Here is a 27,254-nt window from a genome sequence, read left to right as displayed (position 1 = left end):
CTTCCTCTTGTCTTGCGAGGTCTCACATGTACGTTTCCTGATGGGATCAAGATTGGTATTGTTGGGCGAATAGGAAGTGGAAAATCAACTCTCGTACAAGCACTTTTCCACATGCTTGAGCCTACTGCTGGTCAGATTTGGATAGATGGTATCAACATTTTCAAGATTGGCCTTCATAATTTGCGGTCAAGATTGAGCATCATCCCCCAAGATCCAATAATGTTTGAAGGGAGTCTAAGAAATAATCTTGACCCACTTGAAGATTACACTGATGAACAGATCTGGGAGGTGGGTTTTTTTTCTCTTCCTCCATTTGATGAATAGTCTTCAATCATTGACAAACATAAGATAGACAAATTTTCTTCTAAATTGAGGATTTGCGCACAAAACAATCACATGCAATTGATTGGTTAGGACATATATCTCAAATTTCCTTTCTCGTGGTCATATTCTTTTTCTTTTATTTAATTTTTTCAATTATTTCATTGGATGGATTGGATCATCTTTGGGGCTAAGTTTGGCTTAATGTATTCTCTTAGTTGGGACCTAGGAAGTGCAATGTGTTTATTGCCTTGTTTTAGATTCCACTTGCAACCCCTTGCTTGTTCATTTCATCTTTTGCTTAGCTCATTTTTAATGATCAAATCTATGTCCGCTAAATCAAGCAAAGTCATAAGTTGACATTGGCCTTTCATTGTCATAGGTTTTAGATAAATGCCAACTTGGTGATGAAGTTAGAAAAAAGGAAGGGAAGTTGGATTCTCCAGGTTGGTTCTTCTTATATTCACTATATACCAAATTTGCCAATTTCCATTTATCGATGCACAATCCTTTCAAAATCAAATTATTATTGTACAATATATCTAACTTCTAGTGCAAAACAACCCGCAATCTCAACCCCTTTTTCCAAAAAAANCGTGAAGACCACACTTCCCCGCAGAAGAAATTTTCCCTATTGTGAAGAAGGTCGCCATGGAACAATTTGATAATGTTTAGCTCAATTCTATACTCTCACTGCTAGAAATGATATCAAGCTTCTCACCAGAACTTTCTTAGAAATAGAGGTTGAAAGGAACCCAACTAGGAATTGGTATCTCATATGAATGTGGTTTTCGGTAATTGTCTATTTTTCTTTTTGGTGTCCATGTATCTGTACTGTTTGTGTCATCTTCTCTGTTACATTATTTTCTTTTGTGGAATGTGGTTTTGGATTACTGTCTTTTTTTTCCTTTTGGGGGTCCATGTATATGGGCTGTTTGTGTCATCTTCTCTGTTACATCTTTTTTTTCTCTTGACTTCATCCAGTCAACCTAAAGCCACTGATTTACTTCTCCTCTCTCCCTTTTTTCTTTGGGTAAATTTTGACATTAATTATATCTTATAAAATCATGTAATCTTCTATTTGTTTCAATATTATTTCTTAATTATATCTTCAGGGGTGTTTAGTTCTCTTGATTGTTTTTGGTGAAAGTTAAATGATCCTCATTCAACCCTGATATAACCCGGTCTATGTGATTGTGGGGTCAGTATGAATCCGCTAGACTAATCAGGCCGAATACATGGATATCTGTTGGGTAATTGTACTACAATTTCTTACAAAAATATAACACATTGCAATACAAAGCTTTTGCAGTAGAAACTACTATGATGTTGTAGTATTGATCCTTGGCTGAAATGAGACGGGGACAAACTTCAAATAGATATTGAATCACCACCACAACAACTGAAGAAGCTTCGATCAGAATTGAGGTTGAGTCACACTTATAGTGCTGCCTTTAAGGTAATTGATGCCTTCTACTGCCAAGAGTTGTTCTGCATCTCTACCTCCAAGATAAAACAACCTTCCACTAGAAGATGAGACAGTTCTTCTAGTCCCTTCTAGGAGCAAAAAGCTACAGCACAGCAACCCCCTCTTACCTTACACAAGACTTAGAGAAAAAGGAGAAAGAGAAAGACTTGTATGGTTGCAAAGAGTAGAAATAGATAGAGTGTGAATGTGTGAATGTATGTCTCTGCAAGGTATTTGGTTAGGTTTATATAGACCCAAAACCAACCCTTGCACCATCTTGGAGTCCCCAAGAGTAACCTCCAACTAATGGTAAGTTAATTGAAAAATAATGTCATATGGACATGAATTGGGAATTAATTCAATAAATTGAATTAATCACAATCAATTCCTTAGCCCACCTCCCCACTCATGATAATAACCATGAATGAAATTTAGAGCTCTCATAGGGTGTTATTGACCATTTCCTAGCCCACCTCCCCACTCATGGTAGTGACCATGAATGGACTTTAGGGCACCCACATAGTGACATTGACCATTTACCTCCATTTGGCAATAACCTATGGCATGAATTAAGAATTAATTTCATAAATGAAATTAATCACAATCAATTCTCTTTGCCCCATCTCTCCACTCATGGTAATGGTCATAAATGGAATTTAGGGCACCCATAGGGTGTTATTGACCCTTTTCCACTACCTTGACCCTAAGGGTCCCACACCATTACAAGTCATAAAACACATAAAAGAAAAACCTCATTTTGAAACTTAATTATAATAAAACAAATATAAATTCTAACAATATCCGTTATTAGAAAGAAAAAAAAAATGAAAAGATTATTTCTTAAGATGCCAATAAAATGCATTTTGAAGTGTCAATACAAAAGATCTTAATGTAGGATATTGACACAAGTTTGCATTATGTTAGGGCGCTAAAATATCTTACAACAATTGCTCAACAAGAACAGATAAATTGACCAGGTTAACCTGGGATTTTAGGCAGAAAACAGAGAAAACTAAGGCATGAGTCTCTGTCTTCTGGTATTGTGAATTTGTGATGAGACATCACCCATCCAAAAATTGGCCTACCATATATCAATAGTTTTTTATCTGCTCTGGGTGGGACTGTGGGAGGACTGGTTTGGGTTATAAAAGCTCTTCAAGGGGCTGGCCTAGCTACTTCACAACAAAGCCTTCTTATTTCTTTCACTCATGGCTCAAATCCCTCCTTACAAAATATGTTCTGGACCCAAAAGCAACGAAGAAGAGGAAGAAGATGAGAAAATCTACAAGAGATACAGCGAAATTGCTGCAACTACACTTCCCACAACTGAAGGTTGGACGGGTAAACCAATGTACCAGTACCAAGGCTTTTGGTACAACTCTGGATTGCATGGTATTGGGCCATTGGCAGTTCAAGATCACTTCAAGGCAAGACCCAGTGACATTCTTCTTGCTAGCATCCCCAAGAGTGGAACGACTTGGCTGAAATCACTAGCCTTTGCTGTCATCAATCGCAAATCTAATCCTCCTTCAGCTCGGCAGCAGCACCCTTTGCACATATTCAACTCGCATGATCTCGTGCCAGGGCTGGAGTTGTTGCTATATAACAACAACTGGAATAGTAACCGAATTCCTAACCTTGATGTCCTTCCATCACCGTGATTGTTTAGCACACACATGCCTTACCCATCACTACCACAATCTGTAGCACTTTCAGGCTCCGGGATTATTTATATTTGTAGGAACACTAAGGATAACCAAGTATCTTGGTGGCATTTTATCAACAAAATAAGGACTGATGTTTCCTTGGAGCCAATGAAATTGAAAGATTTCTTTGAGTTGTTTTGCAAAGGGATGACTTCATGCGGGCCATTTTGGGATCATGTAATGGGTTATTGGAGAGAGAGCTTAGAGAGGCCTCAAAATATGCTATTCCTCAAGTACGGCGAGATAGTGGCTGAACCAGCTATTCACTTAAAAAGGGTTGCAGAGTTTATGGGATGTCCCTTGTCCTCAATTGAAGAGAAGGATTGGTTGATGAAATAATAAAGCTCGGCAGTTACGAGAATTTAAGCAATTTGGCAGTGAATAAAACTGAAAAAAATGCTTTTGGTCTTCCCAATAGTAGCTTCTTCAGGCAAGGTAATGTTGGAGATTCGGCAAATTACCTCTCACCTGAGATGTTGGAGCAGCTTGGCCGCATCACAGAGCAAAAATTTCATTGTTCGGGCTTAACGCTCTAAGTTAGTTACCTCGTATCTTGGTTTTTCTATGGTAGTTTACTGTAAGTTATTGCTTTGTTTTGTTGGCTTTGAGAGGAAGAAAGAATGATATTGGCGTTCTGTTCTCTCTCTCTCTCTCTCTCTCTCTCTCTCTCTCTCTCTCTCTCTCACTTTGTATCTTTTTCAAAATCTCTATGGTGCGTACCAACCCATCTCTGTCCGTGAATTTACTACTCTGGGAAGAAACGATTTTGTTGTTGCTGTTATCGTGGTATCTAGGCTCATTGCTGCTATTTACGAACAGGGGAAGGGTGTGAGCGATGGGACTGGTGCGTCCAGTCCATCGCACTACCCCCATCTAAAATCATGGCTTCTAGGCGATTCTCCTCTCTGCATTCTTTCCCTCCTTCACCTCTTCATTTTCCTCTCCTCCATCATCTACAAATCCACCCCATTGTTGGGTCCTCCACACAAAGTCAAGGGGAGGGCCAGCTCTTTCACACTTCACCACCACAAGACAAAAGAGGTGGCGATGGAGTCAAAAAAAATAATAAAAAAATAAAATAAAATAGGGAAGACACAAGCTGCCGCCAGTGACGACGGCCAAAAAACGATGAAAGGAGAAAGGGAGGGTGGGTGCCATATCCTTCTGCTAATCCATGCTACGTACCAAATACTGTAGAATTCGTTAATGCCATGTGCTAGGGTAGGATAGTATTAGTATATGTTATTTACATTTTTTCACACGAAGCATGCTAGTGAAATCATTCAACTATGGTCATATATGTGAGTTTAGGACTTTTAAATCTAGAGGAGAATATTCAAAATCTGAGCATCTGGTAGAAATAAGACCTTTTTTGCTTTTTGAACGAGATAAGTGCTAACACCTTCGACCCAACCCCGTAACCTCCCACGAACCTATTACCAGAAAGAACTTGACACAAACTTGTAAATATGGTAAAGACCATATATGAAGTCAAATTCGAGCTTGATCCCTAACTAGAATTAGGCTCCCCAATAGAATTCTAGGCACTTCAACCTAGGTGGCGATTATAAGAATCATGTTTTTCCTATCCCCCTCTATCGTCAAGAAGAGCCAAAAACAATGGTGAGAAGAAAAAGGATCTCGAGAAAGAGAGAGGGATCAACCTGAGAAGGAGAGAACTAGGGAACCTGATGAACTCAAAGGTCCCTCAGTTGCTATTCTCACATATTTGTATTTTGTTGGGATATCAATGGGAGAATTAGAATTCTACAAAACTGAGTCTACGAGGCTTCTTTGGCTCAAATAGGTTGTTTTCGACTTCATCATTTTATTTAGGGTAATTTACAATGCCACCCCTTGGAGAATGCTAGTATTATAGGAACATCTACTCTCTTTCACTAAATTAGACTCAGACCCCCTTCCGTCAATTATTGTTAACTGATGTTGTGAAATGACACTTTAGTCCTTATAAGTAAAACACCCTTATCTTATTATCCTAAAAATACCTCTCTTTACCTGTATACCATTTCATTCTCTCCTTCTATCCTTTTCTCCCTACCTGCATCTTCAAATTTGAATTATAATATCTCTACTCCACTTGTGAAGATAAGAGGAAAACCGAAAAGAGAATCATCAAATGTAATACCCCACCCCCTCAATAATTAGTTAAGAGCCACCTAAAGAGGAGGAAGGAAAAAGAAGGGAAGAGAAGAAGGAAAAGAGAGGGGAAAAAAGAGAGGAGTGAGGTGGACCCTCACCTCCCTCACTTTTTCGTTAAGAGACAAAAATAAAGAAAAAAGAAAAGGAAAAGGAGAAGAAGAAAAGAGAAGGGAAGGGGGGGAGGAAAGAGAGAGACAAAGGAAAGGAAGAGAGAGAGAGAGAGAGAGAGAGAGAGAGAGAGAGAGAGAGGGTGTTCGTACTCTCTGTAAGAAGGAGAAGAAGGAAAGAAAGATAGCAAGAAAGAAAGAAAGAAAGAAAGAAAGAAAGAAGGAAAGAATAGGAAGAAAAGAAGAGAGACAGAGGGAGAGAAAAACAGAGAGACCAAGAGAGGGAGATTGAAAGCCAGAAAAGGGTATGAGGAAGCAAAGAATGGAGAAGGTTTGTGTACATGTAACTGTACCTCAATGTAAGTGGAGCCTGTCATGATTCACCTATTATATATGTAGTTTTCTATAGTATATATATGTAAGTGGACTATGTTATGATTTTCATGTTTTGCATGAATTTTCTATAATACATGTATGTATTTTTTTGTGTGAAAATAGTAACGGTTTGCTAAAGTAATTTCTAACAAAGAAAATGGGAAGGATAATGGGGCCTTCTAATGTCCACCCTGCTGGAATGGGACAGTTAGGGGAGGACCACTAAGGGTTCCATCAATATCCTCTCTAATTGGATGTTAAGGAATGTCTTTGACAACTAGATGAAGTCTTAAAGCACTGTTCATGAAAGTATAAGGAAGTAAGAGAAAGTAAGAAAAAGTAAGAAAAAAATGAATGAGATAAAGGTCAATGAGAACAATAACACCTTGTGACTACCGTCCCTTTTCAGTAGGGGGTAATGTACTGGATGAGGTTTTGTAAGTTTGGAAGTGTCCTCCCTAGTGCTCTTGGTGACCAGAACAAGGAGTAGACACGACCTATAAGAAAGTAAGAAAGGAATCCTCCCAAGTGTTCCTGATGACCGGATACATGGAGTCAATTATGGTTTGTGATAGATAGCATTCTGCTTAGTGCTCCTGGTGACCGGATACATGGAGTAGTTCGTCTATCTATGAGTTAGCCGCATCATTCCTCCCCAATGTTGCAGAGACTGGGATACATGAGTAGAATATGATGCGAGGCTTGGCTGACCTCACTTTATTGTGCACATTCGGTAGTTCACTAATGGCTAGACTTGACTTAACAGTAAACTTATTTTCTATTTAACTGATGAGGTGATATGGAGAAGAGATTTAAACATGTTTTGAAAGATGTTTTTACGCATGTATGAGAAAGTTTAAAAAATTTTAAACTTATGAATTGTTGTACTAAGTGTGATCATGCCATGTTCCGTCTTACTGAGCTAATCCCCTTTAGCTCACCCCACTACAGTTTCATGTCTCATAGATCAGGTGTGGCTGGCATAGAGGAAAAGTCAATTGAGGAGATTTGGGGGAAATGCAATTGAGGAGATTTAACTGTATTTTATTGTAATTTATGATACAGCTACATGACTTGTATTATTGAGTTTTTGACAGACTATGTATATTTGGTGTAATTTTATTAGACTGTGTAGTGGAAGCGCGATGGGACCTGTGAATAGTATGGTGAATAGTGTGAATAGTAAGGCAAATAGTAGAGGTGGGCCTATGATTAATCGACCAAATTTTTGAGATTTTCAAGTTGATCGGTCGTTTTTATGCTGTTATTTATCGGTGGCCCACGAGGGCCTGCACCAATATCTCACCTGGATTTGGGGGCGTTACAAATGGTATCAAAGAGAGTTTTAGGTCGTTACAAATGGTATCAAAGCAAAACCCATAAAGAGTCCTACCTTGCCTCTTAAGAGCATAAATCACATCTGTAATGGTCATGATCTTCCTGCAAGCATGCACTGTGTAAGTAATTGCATCATGTATAATGCTCTCAAGGAAGATCTTAAGAACTCCTCGGGTTTCTTCATAGATCAATCCACTAATATGCTTGACACTTCCACGCTTCGCGAGACAACGAATTGCTTGGTTAGTGATGCCCTAAATATTATCTCTCAAATACCTTACAATGCCTCTTTGCCCCTCCCTTTCCCAATCCCTTCCCTCCTTTGATCTACCAAAACCAGCAAAACTACTGGAATACCCATCAAACAAAATCGATAAGACAACCTTAAAATTTTTGAAAAAATAAAATAAAATAAAATCTCCTAAGGAACGAAAGGAGATGAAAGCACAAGAAGAAGACAGATAAATGAAGGAAGGACGCACCTTGAAATGAATTTCTGAATGGTTTTCTCGCGGTGGGAAGCGAAATGAAGCTAAAGCTTCTGGTTATTTTCAACAGAGAGAAAAGGACTTGGTTTTTGGAGTTGAGTGAACAAACCCACCACGGCCATGTAATTTGTTGCAGAGAATTGATGGATGCAAAGTGAAGAAATGGAGGGAACACAAGGTGCTGCCATTTTCTCTGTATTTTCAATAACAAGAAATGGCAGCTGTATTTTCACAGCCGCCATACCCACCGTCGCTGGAAGGGTTGTGGTGAAATCGGTTTGAGACTACTAAGTAATGAGGGTAATTTCGGTTCTTCATTATTTTTAAGGGCAAAATGGTATATAGAAAGAAAAATGAATTGCTGATGTCAGCATTCTTGGTATATTTTGTAAGAATGACTGACGATAGGGGGTCTGAGTCTAATTTGGTGAAAAAGAGGGGGTGTTCCTATAATACTGACATTCTCTAGGGGGTGGCGCTGTAAATTACCATTTTATTTATTTAATTTTAATTAAATACTTATTGTAGTAAATGATATAGCTATATGTTAGTTATTTTCCATGCACATACTCCATTTTTTTTTTTTTTTTTTTTTTCCTCAAAAAACTTTTTTCACCGTTGTAATTTGAAATTTTTGTAAATAGTACTAAAAATTTTATTTTACACTGTTATGACACCAAAATAGATGTTTAAAAATTACTTTTTACTCTACAATGCCATTAAAATGAATTTTTAATCAAACTATAAAAACTGTCAATTCTGTTGGTCAACTCCGGCCCTCTGTAAGGGAAAATACCTTTTTTTTGGTTTCCGGCTCTTTTCCTCCCTCTCACCTGGTCTGCCTTGCAGGGGTGATAGAATTGAATGGTCTCCAAATATGGTCTGGCGACTATGGGGGGATGGGGAAAGCATGATTTTTGGAGTCGCCGTCTAGGAATTAGAGCCTAGAACCCTATGGTAGAGCCGAATTTCGATCAAGAGATCGAGCTCGAGTAGGGGGTTGGATTCCTATGAAAGGAAGGAACCTCCGAATTTGACTTCATATTTTGGTCTATTTCAGAGATAGGGGTCCATGTCAGGTTATGAGTGTGGGAAGGTGTTAAGCACCCACCTCGCCTGGAATTTTCGGTCTTTCTACCAGAGGCTTGGATTTCGAATATTCTCCCCGGAGAATTTTAACAGCCTAAGCTAGCATGGAAGTCTTATTATATGAAATAACGCCAACACATATACATAAACTTGCATGAAAGAATTGTAGGAAATTATTGAAATATCACAAGAAATATAGCTCTATATTAAAACCACACGAAATAATAAAATCTACATAAAAAAATAAAAAATGCAATTACCTTATCTACATACACTTATAATGCCCCATGACATAACAATTATGATCTTTATTTCATGTGAGGAACACATGCCATAACACATAAAATGATAAAACAGATTACATTTAATGTACAGATGCTAAAATTAATACATGAAATGACAACAATAAATCATTATTTTATGTAATAGACACATAAAATAATACATGCAGAGATGAGGTACATATTATACATGCAAATGGAATTACGATATAATATTTACATGACAATGACCGATGAAAACGGTGAAATTTTTTATAATTTCCTCGACTCAAGGGCAACGATTTAATTTTCTTCTCTCCTTTTTGGAGAAATTAAAAACTTCCAACACCTGGGTAAGAAAGTTTACAGGGCTTTTATGCTAGGGTGTGAACATGGGTTTCGATTTCTGGGAATTTGACAGGGCTTCCACACTATATTCTTAGAATTGGAATCAGCTGTGGCAATTTGGGCAGGGCTTCCGCGCCATATTCCTAGGGTCAGAATCAACTATGGTAATTTGGGTATTGGAATCAGCTGTGGAAATTTAGGCAGGGCTTCTGCGCCTTATTCCTAGGGTTGGAATCAAATGTAGAAATTTGGGCAGGGCTTCTGCGTCGTATTCCTAGGGTTGAAATCAGCTTTGGAAATTTAGGCAGGGCTTCCGCGGCGTATTCCTAGGGTCAGAATCAGCTGTGGAAATTTGGACAGGGCTTCCACGTTGTATTCCTAAGTTTGAAATCAGCTGTGGAAATTTGAACAGGGCTTTCACGCCATATTTCTAGAGTCAGAATCAGATGTGAAAATTTGGGCAGGACTTCCGTGCCATATTCCTAGGGTCAGATCGAAATCAACTGTGAAAATTTGGGCAGGGCGTCAGCACCGTAATGAAAATATTGAAATCAAATACAAAAGAACTTAAACAGAAGTTTCATAATAACCTGATATGGATGACGTGGACTTTCAAAGATAAGGCAGGACTCTGTCAACTTCAGTAAGCTCGGATTGGAATTTCTACAAACTCTCGTCTCTTCTTTCTCTCTCTCTCTCTCTTGTAAGGTCTCTGGAACATGGTTTTTTCTTCAGGGGTTCTTCTCCTTTTTTTTTCCTGGGTTTTCACATTGACCCAAGGTCACTATTTATGGAAGGAAGGAGGGATCCGTGTAAAGTTGCCACACAGGAGCTTGCAAAGGGAATTTAGGGGCTTGTAAGACCTTTACACATTCGTGTAAGCCTTACACAGATGTGTAAAGGCTTACACTCATCTGTGTAAGGCCTTCCCCCCCGTGTCACTCTTGTATGTCTCCAAAAATGTCGTGGCACCCCGTTATTCTTCCAGGTATGCCCATAGACTGGGCGGCTATCCCGTAGGCTGGGCGACAGTAGCCCTCGGTGAAAATCTTATCACGATAGTAGCCATAGGCTGGGCGACAAGTTTTGGATAGGGTTTGGTTTGGTTTGGTTTAGGGTTTGGTCTGGTTTAGGGTTTGGTTTGATTTGGTTTAGGAATTGGTCCGATTTAGGGTTTGGTTTGGTTTAGGGTTGGTTTGGTTTAGAGTTTGGTTTGATTTAGGGTTTGGTCTGGTTTAGGGTATAGGGTTTGATTTGGTTTAGGGTTTAGTTTGGTTTGGTTTAGGGTTTGGTTTGGTCTAGGATTTGGTTTGGTTTGGTTGAGGGTTTGGTCTGGTTTAGGGTTTGGTTTGGTTTGGTTTGGTTTAGGGTTTGGTTTGGTTTAGGTTTTGGTTTGGGTTGATTTGGTTTAACCTAGTTCAAAGTTCAGGTAGGCAATACGGCACATCTCGGTATTCGTTTTTCCTTACAGATATCAATGAGACCATATTTTAGAATGCTATCCAATGATATGGCGTCGTTTGAGCGAGCGCGAGAGAGAGAGAGAGGCAGATTTCACCAGTGATATGCGAGAGAGAGGCATATTTCACCGGCGATATAGCGTCGTTTGATCGTGAGAGAGAGGCATATTTCACTGGCGATATGTGAGAGAGAGAGGCAGATTTCACCAGTGATATGGCGTCATTTGAGCAAGAGAGAGAGGCAGAGAGAGAACATGAGGCATCATCTTCAAATGTCAAGGGAATAATGTTGGGTTTGGGGGAAAAACAGGTCCACAAGTCTGTTTCCAGAAACGATGAAACGAGTTCTACATGTTTTGTCGTTTCTGTTTCTTGAACCAAAATAGATATAAATTTCTATTTTTGTTTCTATAATTAGGTGAAACAGAACAGTTTTGTCAAACGCTTTAACGTTATCAAACAAGCCTTAAGTCCTCATATTTTGTTACCCCTTTGGATTCGCCCACTTGAGTTAAGTTTAGTAAGACCAGAAACTCAGGAAAGCACATGTTTTGTTTGGTCAGCCACTTGGCTGTATCTAGACCTTTGTTTTGGCTGGTAGGCCCCACACAATAATATTTAGGAAGTGTTTTATGTAGGAGAGTATTACTACACATGCCTGAAGACTAATGAGAGCACATGAAGTATCAATAGATGCATCATTTTCTATTTCATTGTGGCAGGTCCAACATTCCATCCAACCGTATCTGGGCATGCATCATTTCCTATTTCATTGTGGCAGGTCCAACATTTCATCCAAACATATCTGGGCGTGAGGACCACATTCCCCCACAGAAGAAATTCTCCCTATTGTGAAGAAGGTCGCCATGGAACAAATTGATAATGTCTAGCTCAATTCTATGCTCTCACTGCTAGAAATGATATCAAGCTTCTCATCTGAACTTTCTTAAGAAGTAGAGGTTGAAAGGAACCCAACTAGGAATTGGTATCTCATACGAATGTGGTTTTCGATAACTGTCTATTTTTCTTTTTGGTGTCCATGTATTTGTACTGTTTGTGTCATCTTCTCCGTTACATTATTTTCTTTTGTGTAATGTGGTTTTGGATTACTGTCTTTTTCCTTTTCGGTGTTCGTGTATATGGGTTGTTTGTGTCATCTTCTCTGTTGCATTATTATTATTTTTTCTTGACTTCATCCATGTCAAGCTAAAGCCACTGATTTACTTCTCCTCTCCCCCTTTTTCCTTTGGGTATATTTTGACATTAATTATATCTTATAAAATCATGTAATCTTCTATTTGTTTCAATATTATTTCTTAATTATTTCTTCAGGGGTGTTTAGTTCTCTTGACTGTTTTTGGTGAAAGTTGAATGATCCTCATTCAACCCTGATATGACCCAATTTATGGGGTATGAACCTGCTAGACTAATCAGGCCGAATACCTGGATACCCGCTATTAGAAAAAAAAAAAAAAAAAAAGATTATTTCTTAAGATGCCAATAAAATGCATTTTGAAGTGTCAATACAAAAGATCTTAATGTAGGATATTGAAACAAGTTTGCTTTATGTTAGGGCGCTAAAATATCATGTAATTTCAATTTTACAATAACAATTGCTCAACAAGAACAGATTAATTGACAAGGTATTGCATTGCCAGGTTAACTTGGGATTTTAGGCAGAAAACAGAGAAAATTAAGGCATGAGTCTCTGTCTTCTGGAATTGTGATGAGACATCACCCATGCAAGAATTGGCCTACCATATATCAAGTTGTTTATCTGCTCTGGGTGGGACTGTGGGAGTTGGAATATTTTTCCACCCTTAATTTCTCATGCCATTATTTCTCTAAGTGGACTGGTTTGGGTTATAAAAGCTCTCCAAGGGGCTGGCCTAGCTACCTCACAACAAAGCCTTCTTCTTTCTTTCACTCATGGCTCAAATCCCTCCTTACAAAATATGTTTTGTACTCAAAAGCAAAGAAGAAGAGGAAGAAGATGAGAAAATCTACAAGAGATGCAGCGAAATTGCTGCAGCTACACTTCCCACAACTGAAGGTTGGACGGGTAAACCAATGTTCCAGTACCAAGGCGTTTGGTACAACTCTGGATTGCATGGTATTGGGCCATTGGCAGTTCAAGATCACTTCAAGGCAAGACCCAGTGACATTCTTCTTGCCAGCATCCCCAAGAGTGGAACAACTTGGCTGAAATCACTAGCCTTTGCTGTCATCAGTCGCAAATCTAATCCTCCTTCAGCTCAGCAGCAGCACCCTTTGCACATATTCAACTCGCATGATCTCGTGCCAGGGCTGGAGACGTTGCTATATAACAACTTGTTGAATGGTAATCGAATTCCTAACCTCGATGTCCTTCCATCACCGCGATTGTTTAGCACACACATGCCTTACCCATCACTACCACAATCTGTAGCACTTTCAGGCTCTCGGATTATTTATATTTGTAGGAACACTAAGGATAACCTAGTATCTTGGTGGCATTTTCTCAACAAAATAAGGACTGATCTTTCCTTGGAGCCTATGAAATTGGAAGATTTCTTTGAGTTGTTTTGCAAAGGGATGACTGCATTCGGGCCATTTTGGGATCATGTAATGGGTTATTGGAGAGAGAGCTTAGAGAGGCCTCAAAATATGCTATTCCTCAAGTACGACGAGATGGTGGCTGAACCAGCTATTCACTTAAAAAGGATTGCAGAGTTTATGGGATGTCCCTTCTCCTCAGTGGAAGAGAAGGAAGGATTGGTTGATGAAATAATAAAGCTCTGCAGTTACGAGAATTTAAGCAATTTGGCAGTGAATAAAACAGAAAAAAATGCTTCTGGTCTTCCGAATAGTAGCTACTTCAGGCAAGGTAATGTTGGAGATTCGGCAAATTACCTCTCACCTGAGATGTTGGAGCAGCTTGACCGCATCACAGAGCAAAAATTTCAAGGTTCGGGCTTAAAGCTCTAAGTTAGTTACCTCGTATCATGGTTTTTCAATGGTTACCTTTACTGTAAGTTATTGCTCTGTTCTGTTGGCTTTGAGAGGAAGAAAGAATGATATTGGCGTTCTGTTCTCTCTCTCTCTCTCTCTCTCTCTCTCTCTCACTTTGTATCTTTTTCAAAATCTGTGTAGTGTGTACCAACCCATCTCTGTCCATGAATTTACCACTCTGGGAAGAAACGATTTTGTTGTCGCAGTTATCGTGGTATCTGGGCTTATTGCTGCTATTTGCGAGCAGGGGAAGGAAGGTGTGAACGATAGGACTGGTGCGTCCAGTCCATCGCACTACCGCCATCTAAAATCATGGCTTCTAGGCTATTCTTCTCTCTCCATTATTTCCCTCCTTCACCTCTTCATTTTCCTCTCCTCCATCATCAACAAATCCACCCCATTGTTGGGTCCTCCACACAAAGTCAAGGGGAGGGCTAGCTCTTTCACACTTCACCACCACAAGACAAAAGAGGTGGCGATGGAGTCAAAAAAATAATAAAAAAATAAAATAAAATAGAGAAGACACAAGCTCCCGCCAGTGAACGACAGCCAAAAAAGAAGAAAGCAGAAAGGGAGGGTGGGTGCCATATCCTTCTGCTGTTAAAATTCTCCCTTTTAACAGCCTAAGCAAGCATGAAAGTGTAATTACATAAAATAAGGCCAACACATATACATAAACTTGCATGAAAGAATTGCTGGAAATTATTGAAATATCACATGAAATATAACTCTATATTAAAACCACATGAAATAATAAAATCTGCATAAAATAATAGAAAATGCAATTACCTTATCTACATACACGTATAATGCCCCATGACATGACAATTATGATCTTTATTTCATGTGAGGAACACATGCGATAACACATAAAATGATAAAACAGATTACATTTAATGTACAGATGCTAAAATTAATACATGAAATGACAACAATAAATGATTATTTTATGCAATAGACACATAAAATAATACATGCAGAGATGAAGTACGTTTTATACATGGAAATGGAATTACGATATAATATTTACATGACAATGACCGATTAAAATGGCAAAATTTTCGATAATTTTCCTCAACTCAGGGGCAACGATTTAATTTTCTTCTCTCTTTCTTGGAGAAATTAAAAACTTCCAATACCTGGGTAAGAAAGTTGACAGGGCTTCTATGCTAGGGTGTGAACATGGGCTCTAGTTTCTAGGAATTTGAGGAGGGTCTCCACATTATATTTCTAGAATCGGAATCAGCTGTGATAATTTGGGCAGGGCTTCCACGTCGTATTCCTAGGGTCGAAATCAACTGTGGAAATTTGGGTGTTGAAATCAACTGTGGAGATTTGGGCAGGGCTTCTGCACCGTATTCCTAGGATCGAAATTAGCTATAAAAATTTGGGTAGGACTTCCACGTTGTATTCCTAAGTTTAGAATCAGCTATGGAAATTTGGATAGAGCTTTCACACCATATATCTAGGGTCAAAATCAGATGTGAAAATTTGGGTTAGGCTTTCGCTCCGTAATCCTAGGGTCAGGTCGAAATCAGCTCTAAAAATTTGGGCAAGGCGTCCACGTCGTAATGAAAATATTGAAATCAAATACAAAAGAACTTAAACAGAAGTTTCATAATAACCTGATATGGACGACGTGGACTTTCGAAAATAGGGCAAGACTCCGTCAACTTTAGTAAGCACGACTTAGAATTTCTACAAACTCTCGTCTCTTCTCTCTCTCTCTCTCTCTCTCTCTCTCTCTCTCTCTCTCTCTCTCTCTCTCTCTCTCTCTTTTGTAAGGTCTCTAGAATAGGGTTTTTTCTTCAAGGTTTCTTCTCCTTTTTTTTTTTCGAGGTTTTCACAGTGACCCGAGGTCACTATTTATAAAAGGAAGGAGGGATCCATGTAAAGCTGCCACACAAGAGTTTGTAAAGGAAATTTAGGGGCATGTAAGGCCTTTACACATCCATGTAAGGTCTTACAAGGGATGTGTAAAGGCTTACACTCATCCGTGTAAGGCCTTCCCCCCCGTGTCACTCTGGTATGTCTCCAAAAATGTCGTGGCACCCCATTATTCTTTCAGGTGTGTCCGTAGACTAGGTGACTATCCTGTAGGCTGGGCGGCAGTAGCCCTCAGTGGAAATCTTAACACAGCAGTAGCCATAGGATGGGCGGCAAGTTTTGAATAGGGTTTGGTTTGGTTTAGGGTTCGATTTGGGTTAGGGTTTGGTTTGGTTTAGGGTTTTGGTCTGGTTTAGGGTTTGGTTTGGTTTAGGGTTTGGTTTGGTTTGCTTTGGTCTGGTTTAGGATTTGGTCTAGTTCAGGGTTTGGTCTGGTTTAGGGTTTGCTTTGATTTGGTTTAGGGATTGGTCCAATTTAGGGTTTGGTTTGGTTTAGGATTTCATTTGGGTTAACGTTTGGTCTGGTTTAGGGTTTAGGGTTCGGTCTGGTTTAGGTTTGGTTTGGTTTAGGGTTTGGTCTAGTTTAGGGTTTAGTCGGTTTGGTCAGTTTGGTTTGGTTTAAGGCTTGGTGTGGTCCAGGGTTTGGTTTCGTTTAGGGTTTGGTTTGGTTTAGGTTTTGGTATGGTTTAGGGTTTGGTTTGGTTTAGGTTTTAGTCTAGTTTAGGGTTTGGTTTGGTTTGGTTTAGGGTTTGATCTGGTTTAGGGTTTGGTTTGGTTTGGTTTGGTTTAGGGTTTGGTCTGGGTTAGGGTTTGGTCTGGTTTAGGGTTTGGTCTCATTTAGGGTTTGGTCTAGTTTAGGATTTGGTTTGGTTTGGTTTAGGATTTGGTCTAGTTTAGGGTTTGGTATGGTTTTGGGTTTGGTTTAGGATTTGGTCTAGTTTAGGGTTTGGTTTTGTTTAGGGTTTGGTCTGGGTTTAGGGTTTGGTTTGGGTTGATTTGGTTTAACCTAGTTCAAAGTTCAGGTAGGCAATACAACACATCTTGGTATCTGTTTTTTCCTTATAAGATATCAATGGGATCGTATTTCTGAATGCTATCCAATGATATCGCATTGTTTGAGCAAGAGAGAGAGAGAGAGAGAGAGAGAGAGAGAGAGAGAGAGAGAGAGAGAGAGAGGCAGATTTCACCTGAGATATGGCATCGTTTGAGCAAGAGAGAGGGCAGAGACAGAATATGAGGCATCGTCTTCAATTGTCGAGGGAATAATGTTGGGTTTGGGGAAAAAAAAGGTCCACAAGTCTGTTTCCAGAAATGATGAAACGGTTCTACTTGTTCCGTCGTTTCTGTTTCTTGAATCAGAAATAGATATAAATTTTATTTTTGTTTATGTAATTAGGTGAAATGGAACAGTTTTGTCAAATGCTTAATCTGTATCAAACGGGCCCTAAGTCCTCATATTCTGTTACCCCTTTGGATTGGCCCACTTGAATTAAGTTCAGTAAGACCAGAAACTCAAGAAAGCACATGTTTTGTTTGGTCAGCCACTTGGTTGTATCTAGACCTTTGTTTTGGCTGGTAGGCCCCACATAATAATATTCGGGAAGTGTTTTATGTAGGAGAGTGTATTACTACACGTGCCTGAAGACCAATGAGAGCAAATGAAGTATCAATAGAGGCATCATTTCCTATTTCATTGTGGCAGGTCCAACATTTCATCCCAACGTATCTGGGCGTGAGGACCACACTTCCCCACAGAAGAAATTCTCCCTATTGTGAAGAAGGTCACCATGGAACAACTTGATAATGTTTAGCTCAATTCTATGCTCTCACTGCTAGAAATGATATCAAGCTTCTCATTTGAACTTTCTTAAGAAATAGAGGTTGAAAGGAACCCAACTACGAATTGGTATCTCATATGAATGTGGTTTTCGATAACTGTCTATTTTGCTTTTTGGGGTCCATGTATCTGTACTGTTTGTGTCATCTTCTCTGTTACATTATTTTCTTTTGTGGAATGTGGCTTTGGATTACTGTCTTTTTTTCCTTTTGGGGTCCATGGATGTGGGCTGTTTGTGTCATCTTCTCTGTTACATTATTATTTTTTTCTCTTGACTTCATCCAAATCAAGCTAAAGCCACTGATTTACTTCCCCTCTCCCCCTTTTTCCTTTGGGTAAATTTTGACATCAATTATATCTTATAAAATCATGTAATCTTCTATTTGTTTCAATATTATTTCTTAATTATTTCTTTAGGGGTGTTTAGTTCTCTTGACTGTTTTCAGTGAAAGTTGAATGGTTCTCATTCAATCCTGATATGACCCAGTTTATGTGGTTGTGGGGTCAGTATGACCCCGCTAAACTAATCAAGCCGAATACCTGGATATCCGTTATTAGAAAAAAAAAAAAAAAAAGATTATTTCTTAAGATGCCAATAAAATGCATTTTGAAGTGTCAATACAAAAGATCTTAATGTAGGATATTGGCACAAGTTTGCTTTATGTTAGGGCGCTAAAATATCATGTAATTTCAATTTTACAATAACAATTGCTCAACAAGAACAGATTAATTGACAAGGTATTGCATTGTCAGGTTAACTTGGGATTTTAGGCAGAAAACAGAGAAAATTAAGGCATGAGTCTCTGTCTTCTGGAATTGTGATGAGACATCACCCATGCAAGAATTGGCCTACCATATATCAAGTTGTCTATCTGCTCTGGGTGGGACTGTGGGAGTTGGAATATTTTTCCACCCTTAATTTCTCATGCCATTATGTCTCCAAGTGGACTGGTTTGGGTTATAAAAGCTCTTCAAGGGGCTGGCCTAGCTACCTCACAACAAAGTGTTCTTCTTTCTTTCACTCATGGCTCAAATCCCTCCTTACAAAATATGTTTTGTACCCAAAAGCAAAGAAGAAGAGGAAGAAGATGAGAAAATCTACAAGAGATACAGCGAAATTGCTGCAGCTACACTTCCCACAACTGAAGGTTGGACGGGTAAACCAATGTACCAGTACCAAGGCTTTTGGTACAACTCTGGATTGCATGGTATTGGGCCATTGGCAGTTCAAGATCACTTCAAGGCAAGACCCAGTGACATTCTTCTTGCTAGCATCCCCAAGAGTGGCACAACTTGGCTGAAATCACTGGCCTTCGCTGTCATCAATCGCAAATCTAATCCTCCTTCAGCTCAGCAGCAGCACCCTTTGCACATATTCAACTCGCATGATCTCGTGCCAGGGCTGGAGTGGTTGCTATATAACAACAACTTGAATGGTAACCGAATTCCTAACCTTGATGTCCTTCCATCGCCGCGATTGTTTAGCACACACATGCCTTACCCATCACTACCACAATCTGTAGCACTTTCAGGTTCTCGGATTGTTTATATTTGTCGGAACACCAAGGATACTCTGGTATCATGGTGGCATTTTAACAACAAGATGAGATCGAATATATCCTTAGACGCTATGGAATTGGAAGAAGCCTTGCACTGGTTTTGCAAAGGGATGTCTTCATTTGGGCCATTCTGGGAACATGTATTGGGTTATTGGAAAGCGAGCTTAGAAAGGCCTCAAAATGTGCTATTCCTTAAGTACGATGAGATGGTGGTTGAACCAGTTCTTCACCTGAAAAAGATTGCAGAGTTTATGGGGTGTTCCTTCTCTCCAATTGAAGAGAAGGAAGGATTGGTTGATGAAATAATAAAGCTTTGCAGTTTCGAGAATTTAAGCAATTTGGCAGTGAATAAAACTGAAAAAAATGCTTCTGGTCTTCCCAATAGTAGCTTCTTCAGGCAAGGTAAAGTTGGAGATTCGTCAAATTACCTCTCACCTGAGATGTTGGAGCAGCTTGACCGCATCACAGAGCAAAAATTTCATGGTTCGGGCTTAAAGCTCTAAGTTAGTTACCTCGTATCTTGGTTTTTCTATGGTAGCCTTTACCGTAAGTTTTTGCTCTGTTTTGTTGGCTTTGAGTGGAAGAAAGAATGATATTGGCGCTCTGTTCTCTCTCTCTCTCTCTCTCTCACTTTGTATCTTTTTCAAAATCTGTGTAGTGTGTACCAACCCATCTCTGTCCATGAATTTACTACTCTGGGAAGAAACGATTTTGTTGTTGCTGTTATCGTGGTATCTGGGCTCATTGCTGCTATTTGCGAACAGGGGAAGGAAGGTGTGAACGATGGGACTGGTGCGTCCAGTCCATCGCACTACCCCCATCTAAAATCATGGCTTCTAGGCTATTCTCCTCTCTGCATTCTTTCCCTCCTTCACCTCTTCATTTTCCTCTCCTCCATTTACAAATCCACCCCATGGTTGGGTCCTCCACACAAAGTCAAGGGGAGGGCCAGCTCTTTCACACATCACCACCACAAGACAAAAGAGGTGGCAAATGGAGTTAAAAAAATAATAAAAAAATAAAATAAAATAGAGAAGACACAAGCCGCCGCCAGTGACGACGGCCAAAAAGAGAAGAGAGGAAAAAGGGAGGGTGGGTGCCATATCCTTCTGCTAATCCATGCTACGTACCAAATAACGAGTCGGCTAACATCTGTGACTATGGGCAGTTCTCAGTTCCTCGATCACAATCGCGGCATTGAAGAATGCCGGGTCTCGTTCATCGGCTAAATCAGCCAATACCTTATGAAAAAGATGGTAACGACCTAATTTGGACCTAGGTGAGAGGATTTAAGGCTGTGTGAGGTCGCTAAGCGGAGAAAAAAAAAACAAAAATTGTATTATGTTTTTTGAATTAATAAACTCTTATTGTGTTTGGTATGTTTTGAAACCAGAAAAATATTTTTTTTTCAAATGTAAAATTATGGTGAAGTTTTCTTTTGCTGTCAAAAAAAAAAGTCTTATCTAAGACACAAGAAAATAAAAAAATAAAAAATTCTATTTTTTGCTTTTATTGGTAACCAAACATACATAATTTTTTATTTCCTTACCATTTGATTTCTTTTATTTTCTTCTTTTGGCTACCAAACACGGCCTACGAGAATAGTTTTGGAGAAAATCTTCTTCCACCTTAATCAACCACCCATTAGACTTACTTGATTTGTCTCAATCCTAATTCCTAACTAGGGTGTCAATTTTAGGCTCTCATCAGTAGGCCCGATTCAGCCCGATACATTTATGGCCCGATCTGGATTGGTCCGATTAACAAATGTGTTGGGCTTGAGCCCAATAACTTTATAAATAGCTAGTACACAGTGCAACTTTGTAGCCCGATGGACAACCAATCTGCCCAACACATTTATAAACCCGATCTGAAATGACTCCTTTAAGCTTGACCTAGCCCAACCTCTTTAATACTATTTGAAATTCTCATTTTGCTTCCAATAAAATTGAAGAGTAAAGCAAAAGTCCAAGTGGGTTTGCTCCAATTTTCAAGATGAACAAGAGATCGATCGGTGAACAAACGTCTTTAACAATAGAAAATTAAATTTTAAAATGAAATTTATGTAACTATGGTGGTAAATTAATGGTGGGTTTGTAGGATATGGTTGAAGCAGAATTGTGCTTTCAATGGAATAAACTTTTCAACTTGAGTACTTCGACTATTGCATCAATATTAGGAAGGTCCGTTTAGACCCGTTAAATGTTCGTTAGGGATAAACATGTCCGTACCCTAGCTAAGACCCATTTATGGTAGCTCGATTCTAGCCTGAGACCAACCGCCCTGATTATAAACCGAATAATGTCTACCTTTGCTAAACCCATTTAGCTAAACCGGGGTTCATGGTGGTGCCTAAAATTTGACCGAGAAAAATTAGGCATGACCAAGACCGGCCCATCCTGATAAATCCCTCTTCCATTCTAATTCATTGTCGTCATCTTGTTTTGAAAAAATATCTACTGTATGCTAATGAATAACAACATTCACTTAAAATGGGAAAAGACTGTTTTAACCATGTTATGTCCCTCACTATGTGAACCCTAGAAGACCGCCGACCTGCTCTAACCGTCAACCTACCTCTTACCGCCAACCTACTTAAGATTGGAAAAGACTGTTTTGAAAAAATATCTACTCTATCCTAATAATGTAGAATTCATTAATGCCATGTGTTAGGATAGGATAGCATAAATATATGTTTTTTTTTTTTTTTCACATGAAGCATGCTAGGGTAATCATTCAACTATAGTCATATATGTGAGTTTAGGACTTTTAAATCTAAAGGAGAATATTCAAAATCTAAGCATCTGGTATAGAAATAAGACATTTTTTTATTCTTTTTTGTAACTTGCCATGAACCTATTACTAAAAAGAACTTGACACAAACCTGTACCTATGCTAAATACCATATATAAAGTTAAATTCAAGCTTGATCCCTAACCGGAATTGGGCTCCCCATCAAAGTTCTAGGCCCTTCAACCTAGGAGGCAACTATAAGAATCATGTTTTTCCTATCCCCCTCTATCGTCAATAAGAGCCAACAACAATGGTGAGAAAAAAAAAATATAATACCCCTCGAGAAAGAGAGAGGGATCAACCCGAGAAAGAGAGAACTGGGGACCCCGATGAACTCAAAGGTCCCTCAATTGCTATTCTCACATATTTGTATTTCGTTGGGATACCAATGGGAGCGTTAGAATTCTACAAAACTGAGTCTACGAGGCTTCTGTGGCCAAAATAGATTGTTTTCTCCTTCATCATTTTCTTTATTTATTTAATTTATTTTACTTAAATACTTACTGTAGTAAATGATATAGCTATATATATGTTAGTTATTTTCCATGCACATACTCCATTTTTTTTTTATCTGTTCTCAAAATCCCTTTTTACACCGTTGTAATGTTGAAATTTCTGTAAATAGTGTTAAAGTATTTTATTTTACACGGTTATGAAACCAAAATAGATGTTTAAAAATGATTTTTTTACGCTACAATGCCATTAAAATGAATTTTTAATTAAAATATAAAAACTGTCGATTCTATTGGTCAATTCCGACCCTCAAAATGGAATATTTTCTGTAGGAATCTGATAGACACTAGTTAATGTCATCAGTCTCCAAGCTTAATTAAATGGTTGAAATGAAAGTGGTTTTGCCCTGTTGGGCTCTTGTGTATTTCATTCATTCTTTTTTTTAATAAATTTCTTGATAATTTTAAGTAAAACAAAACAATAAAGTGGCTTTGCTCAAAAGCCGACATGATTGATTATTCTTGCTATGATTTCAAAGAAAAAGTCAGATCAACCCTAATACTCATCCATCAATCTAAAATAACTTTAGCGTGCAGTTTATCTCCAATGTGAAAATTTTCATCACTTGGATGAGTCACTTGGATGGCCGCCTTGTTTACAATTTAAATGATCGTAGAGACTTTATGATCCTCAATTTTCTTCACCATGTGAAGAGATTTTATGATCTAATCTGTGTTTTTTGCATGTTTTCCATGGACAAATGAGCTTAAGAATTTTATAATAAAGATACTCCACACAACCTTCACCTATAATCCATAATCCATTGCATAAGCCAAGGCCAAGCTAGCATAGGGTAGGTTGTGTCTTTTTTCTCCACAATAATCATTTTTTATTAAATAATATAGAAAATAATAGTTTGATTAGTGTGATCTGCTAAAAAAAACTATGTAACATAGGGAGATGCTAGGTGTTGAAATTTGTAACAAAGTAACTAAGAAATAGACTTATTCTAAATGGTTCACTATACGGAATTGTGATATCACTTTACTATGGAAGAGTTTGTTACAATCTCAATCTTGTGGATTGAAATTAATAATGTTTCTTACACACTTCTTAAGGTTCATGACATGTAACTTGGTAGGTGGCAGTCAGTGGGAGGTCCATGATAGGGCCATATGCCTACTTTCTACTTGAACAAATGTTTCCCATGATTTGCACCACATTGTTTGCATGCAAGCATGTGAGCAATCTATCTCCCAATTATTTTTTTCTTTTTGGTAGGTAGGGAGATGAAGTAGATAAGAACAGGAGGTTCGAACTTGAGACTTACTCGTAACCGTGAATTTTTGACACATCATAATTCATCAACTATGCTTGACAACATTTGTTATCTATCTCCCAATAATTCAGAGTATGAAAAATCTCCCTCTTCCGTAGTTATTCTTATTCACATCATCAATCTGTTCCTCCAATAATGTTCCTCCATTATGGTCCAACCCTAGCTCCTCCTCCTCTATATAAGGAGGCAGCAGAGAGGCTTAAGTTCCACACTAAAGCATCAAAGCAGTAATGGATATGGGAATGGTTGCTGTTTTTGTTTCTCTCTCACTACTGCCTCTAGTTGTTCCTGGGTTAGCCCAGATCTGTTTCAACTTCGACGAATTCGTCACCCCCTCACCATCCCCTTCGCCCTCACCCTCGCCCTCGCCCTCACCCTCGCCCTCAGTGGGGCAAATGCTGAACAATATGTTCAAAGCCAAGGCAAAGTATGGCCTTCCTGACTCTGTCGATTGGACGAAGAGCGGGGCCGTCACCAGTGTCAAGGACCAAGGGACATGTGGTAAGTAGTATCTTTCCCATGTCCGGTTGCGTTTTCCATGTCACACGCATATATATATATATATATATATATATGGTGGGCTGTGAAAAGACGTCACTGCCCCTGACAGTCAGCCCACCCCCCATGTGTTTGGGTCAGAAAAAAATCGTCTGCAATTCCCATCTCGTACAATTCCGTGCAATACCCCCTTCAAGGGGTGACACGTGTATTGATACCAATGCAATGGTCCATATCTGATTTAAATTTGATATCAATACACGTGTCACCCCCTAAAGGGGGTATTGCACGGAATTGTACAAGATCGGAATTGCAGACGATTTCAACCCGTTTGGGTCTGAGTGTGGGAGAACACAAGCAAAGTTAACTTGTCACGGCCTAACATAATCCTTATAATTATTATATGTATGATTATATGAAATCACATTCCAGATTATCAGATAAAAATGAAATTAATATCCATATATTTGTTTTTCCATGAATTAATTATTACAGAAAGTGGGTGGGCTTTCTCGGCAGTGGCTGCCGTTGAGGGCATAAACCATATCGTGACGAATACACAACTACTGAATCTTTCAGCGCAACAGCTGGTGGATTGCGACAAAAGCAGCAAAGCTTGTTGTGGAGGGAGCTATATTACTGCTTTTGCCAAAATCCTGGAAATGAACGGGATAACCACAGAGGATCACTATTACTACAGAGACGCGACTTCGATCTGTACCAACGACGACAATCGGACTTGTCATCACAATTTGGTACCTCAATTACTTTAGATGCCCTTTTTTTTCCCCTCTTTTTTTTTTTTTTTATTAATATGATAGTAGTTAGGGGATGATGATTTTATCATTTTTATGCAGGTGGTTGATCCTTTGGTAACAATTGATGCCATGTGGTGCGTAGATCCAAATGACGAGACTGCCTTGAAGGAAGCTGTTGCTCGCCAACCTATATCCGTGACCATTGATATTGGTGAAGATTTCAAAAACTACCAAGGGGTATGTAATAGTAATACCATCTAAATCTAAATCTAAATCTAAATCTAAAGTACCAAAAATAAAAAGAGAAAAAAAATAACCCGTGGGTGCTGGGAATTTTAATAGTCGACTAGTTGCGTCTGGGTGTGAAAACCCTAGACTAGCAGTGTCAATCCTAGGCATGTACGCATCAATTTGACTAACCAGACTCGATCGTTTAAAGATTGGCCCAATCTACACTAATTACTAAATATGTCGAGCATAGGCCTGACCCGTTTATAAATAAGGAGTACGTGGTGCAAGGGGTAAGCCTAACGTGTGCCTTATCGTCCCGTCCCATTAAAAAGCCTAACTTGGCTGGACACATTTAACTTGACAGTTTATATATATATATATATATATCTATATATGTATGTATATGTATATTTTGATTTTTTTTTTGATGGGATAAGGTATTTATTGATATTTTTTTATCAATTATTAAATGTAATTAAATATAATATATTTTCTAAATTGTTGATGATATAATAAAATATATTAAATTATCTTAAATCTAAGACAATTAAAGATTGTTTAAGGCCTGTTTAAGACTTTATTGGTATATTACATCGTTTAGGACCCGATTAGGAGAAGCCCAGTTAAAGTTCGGAATCCGACCAAGCATGACATGAGACAGACCCTTTCCTTTATTAGGTAGGTCAGGTCCAAGAGTATAGACCTACTAGGCCCGGCCGATTGACACCCCTATGTTAGACTGACAGGAGGATCCTTTTGCCTAAGAAAAAATAAATAAATACATAAAGAGATTTTTTTTTTTAATTATGAGAATAATTGATTTCAAACACTAATTAATGAGAGTGTTTAATTATTCCACTCAACTGTGATCTACATACAGGACGAGGTAATCCAGAATCCAATATTTGAAGGACCGTGCGGGAACCAAAGTCATGCAGTGACTATTGTGGGCTATGGTACTCAAGAAGAAGATGGAACTAACTACTGGTTGGTGAAGAACTCGTATGGAACACAATGGGGTGAAAATGGTTACATTAAAATGAAGCGTGATATCCCAGACCAAGCTGGACTATGTGGCATAGCCACAAAACCCTGGTTTCCCATCAAATTTCCCTCACAACCAAATGTTACTCCTCTTGCAAGTGCCCAGTGAATCTTCTCTATCTACGCACTCGAAGACCTACTACTGCTACTCTGAGGAATGCATGCATGCATGCATTATGTGATATTATAGTATATGAATAAATATCTACGTACGTATATGTACTGTATGTTTCTTCTAATCAGACGGTGTACGTGCTAAATAAATAAATAAATTTGGTTGTGATGAAATTGTCTTTTTAATTTTTGTGCAGGAGCTCCTACCTTCATTTACTATTTTCTTACTTTGGTTTAAGAAAAATAACAAATAAAAATACATGGTCAATCTCAAATTTAATTTTTTATCTAATCACACCAGTAAATCTTTTTGTAATGTTGAAACCATGTACAAAATGGGATTAAAAATTAATTTAAGGCCAATGAGAGTATACATAAGGGCATATAGATATGAGCTATGGATTGGGAGAGTTAAGGACACACTACCATAAATGTGTATAATCGAGTAACACTGCAAAGAGAAAAAGCTATAGTTCTTCAAGAATGTAGTAACTCTCTTGAGATAATTAAGAGATAAAATCCTAAATCATAGAACAATTGATAATTTATAAAGAAAATAAGCTTAAACTAGGTAAACTTTACTAAGGTAGCTTCTTTAGTACACGATTTATTCCTAAAAGTAATTTAATCA

At 38.5% G+C, this 27,254-nt stretch overlaps 4 protein-coding genes across 4 annotated transcripts; all 4 read left to right on the top strand.

The window, feature by feature from the left end:
- Nucleotides 1–2,997: 2,997 nt before the first annotated feature.
- LOC122074378 (cytosolic sulfotransferase 15-like) lies at nt 2,998–3,450 on the top strand. The gene has a single exon (XM_042639203.1). The coding sequence runs from the start codon at nt 2,998–3,000 to the stop codon at nt 3,448–3,450; it is 453 nt and encodes a 150-aa protein (XP_042495137.1).
- A 9,599-nt stretch (nt 3,451–13,049) lies between these two features.
- On the top strand, nt 13,050–14,087 carry LOC122074377 (cytosolic sulfotransferase 5-like). Its single transcript, XM_042639202.1, has one exon. It carries the CDS (start codon nt 13,050–13,052, stop codon nt 14,085–14,087), a length of 1,038 nt encoding a protein of 345 aa, XP_042495136.1.
- Nucleotides 14,088–18,763: 4,676 nt separating this feature from the next.
- On the top strand, nt 18,764–20,006 carry LOC122072849 (cytosolic sulfotransferase 5-like). Its single transcript, XM_042637279.1, has 2 exons — nt 18,764–19,270; nt 19,358–20,006. Exons 1-2 carry the CDS (start codon nt 18,859–18,861, stop codon nt 19,894–19,896), a joined length of 951 nt encoding a protein of 316 aa, XP_042493213.1. The 5' UTR covers nt 18,764–18,858; the 3' UTR covers nt 19,897–20,006.
- A 4,173-nt stretch (nt 20,007–24,179) lies between these two features.
- Nucleotides 24,180–26,776, top strand: LOC122072852 (ervatamin-B-like). The gene is made up of 4 exons (XM_042637281.1): nt 24,180–24,479; nt 24,972–25,231; nt 25,334–25,471; nt 26,346–26,776. Exons 1-4 carry the CDS (start codon nt 24,209–24,211, stop codon nt 26,616–26,618), a joined length of 942 nt encoding a protein of 313 aa, XP_042493215.1. The 5' UTR covers nt 24,180–24,208; the 3' UTR covers nt 26,619–26,776.
- Nucleotides 26,777–27,254: the final 478 nt, after the last annotated feature.

The sequence above is a fragment of the Macadamia integrifolia genome, chromosome 3, assembly GCF_013358625.1.
Source record: "Macadamia integrifolia cultivar HAES 741 chromosome 3, SCU_Mint_v3, whole genome shotgun sequence".
Classification (NCBI taxonomy): domain Eukaryota; kingdom Viridiplantae; phylum Streptophyta; class Magnoliopsida; order Proteales; family Proteaceae; genus Macadamia; species Macadamia integrifolia.
The sequence above is the reverse complement of the archived record's forward strand: the minus strand, read 5'-3'. Positions and strand labels throughout refer to the sequence as shown.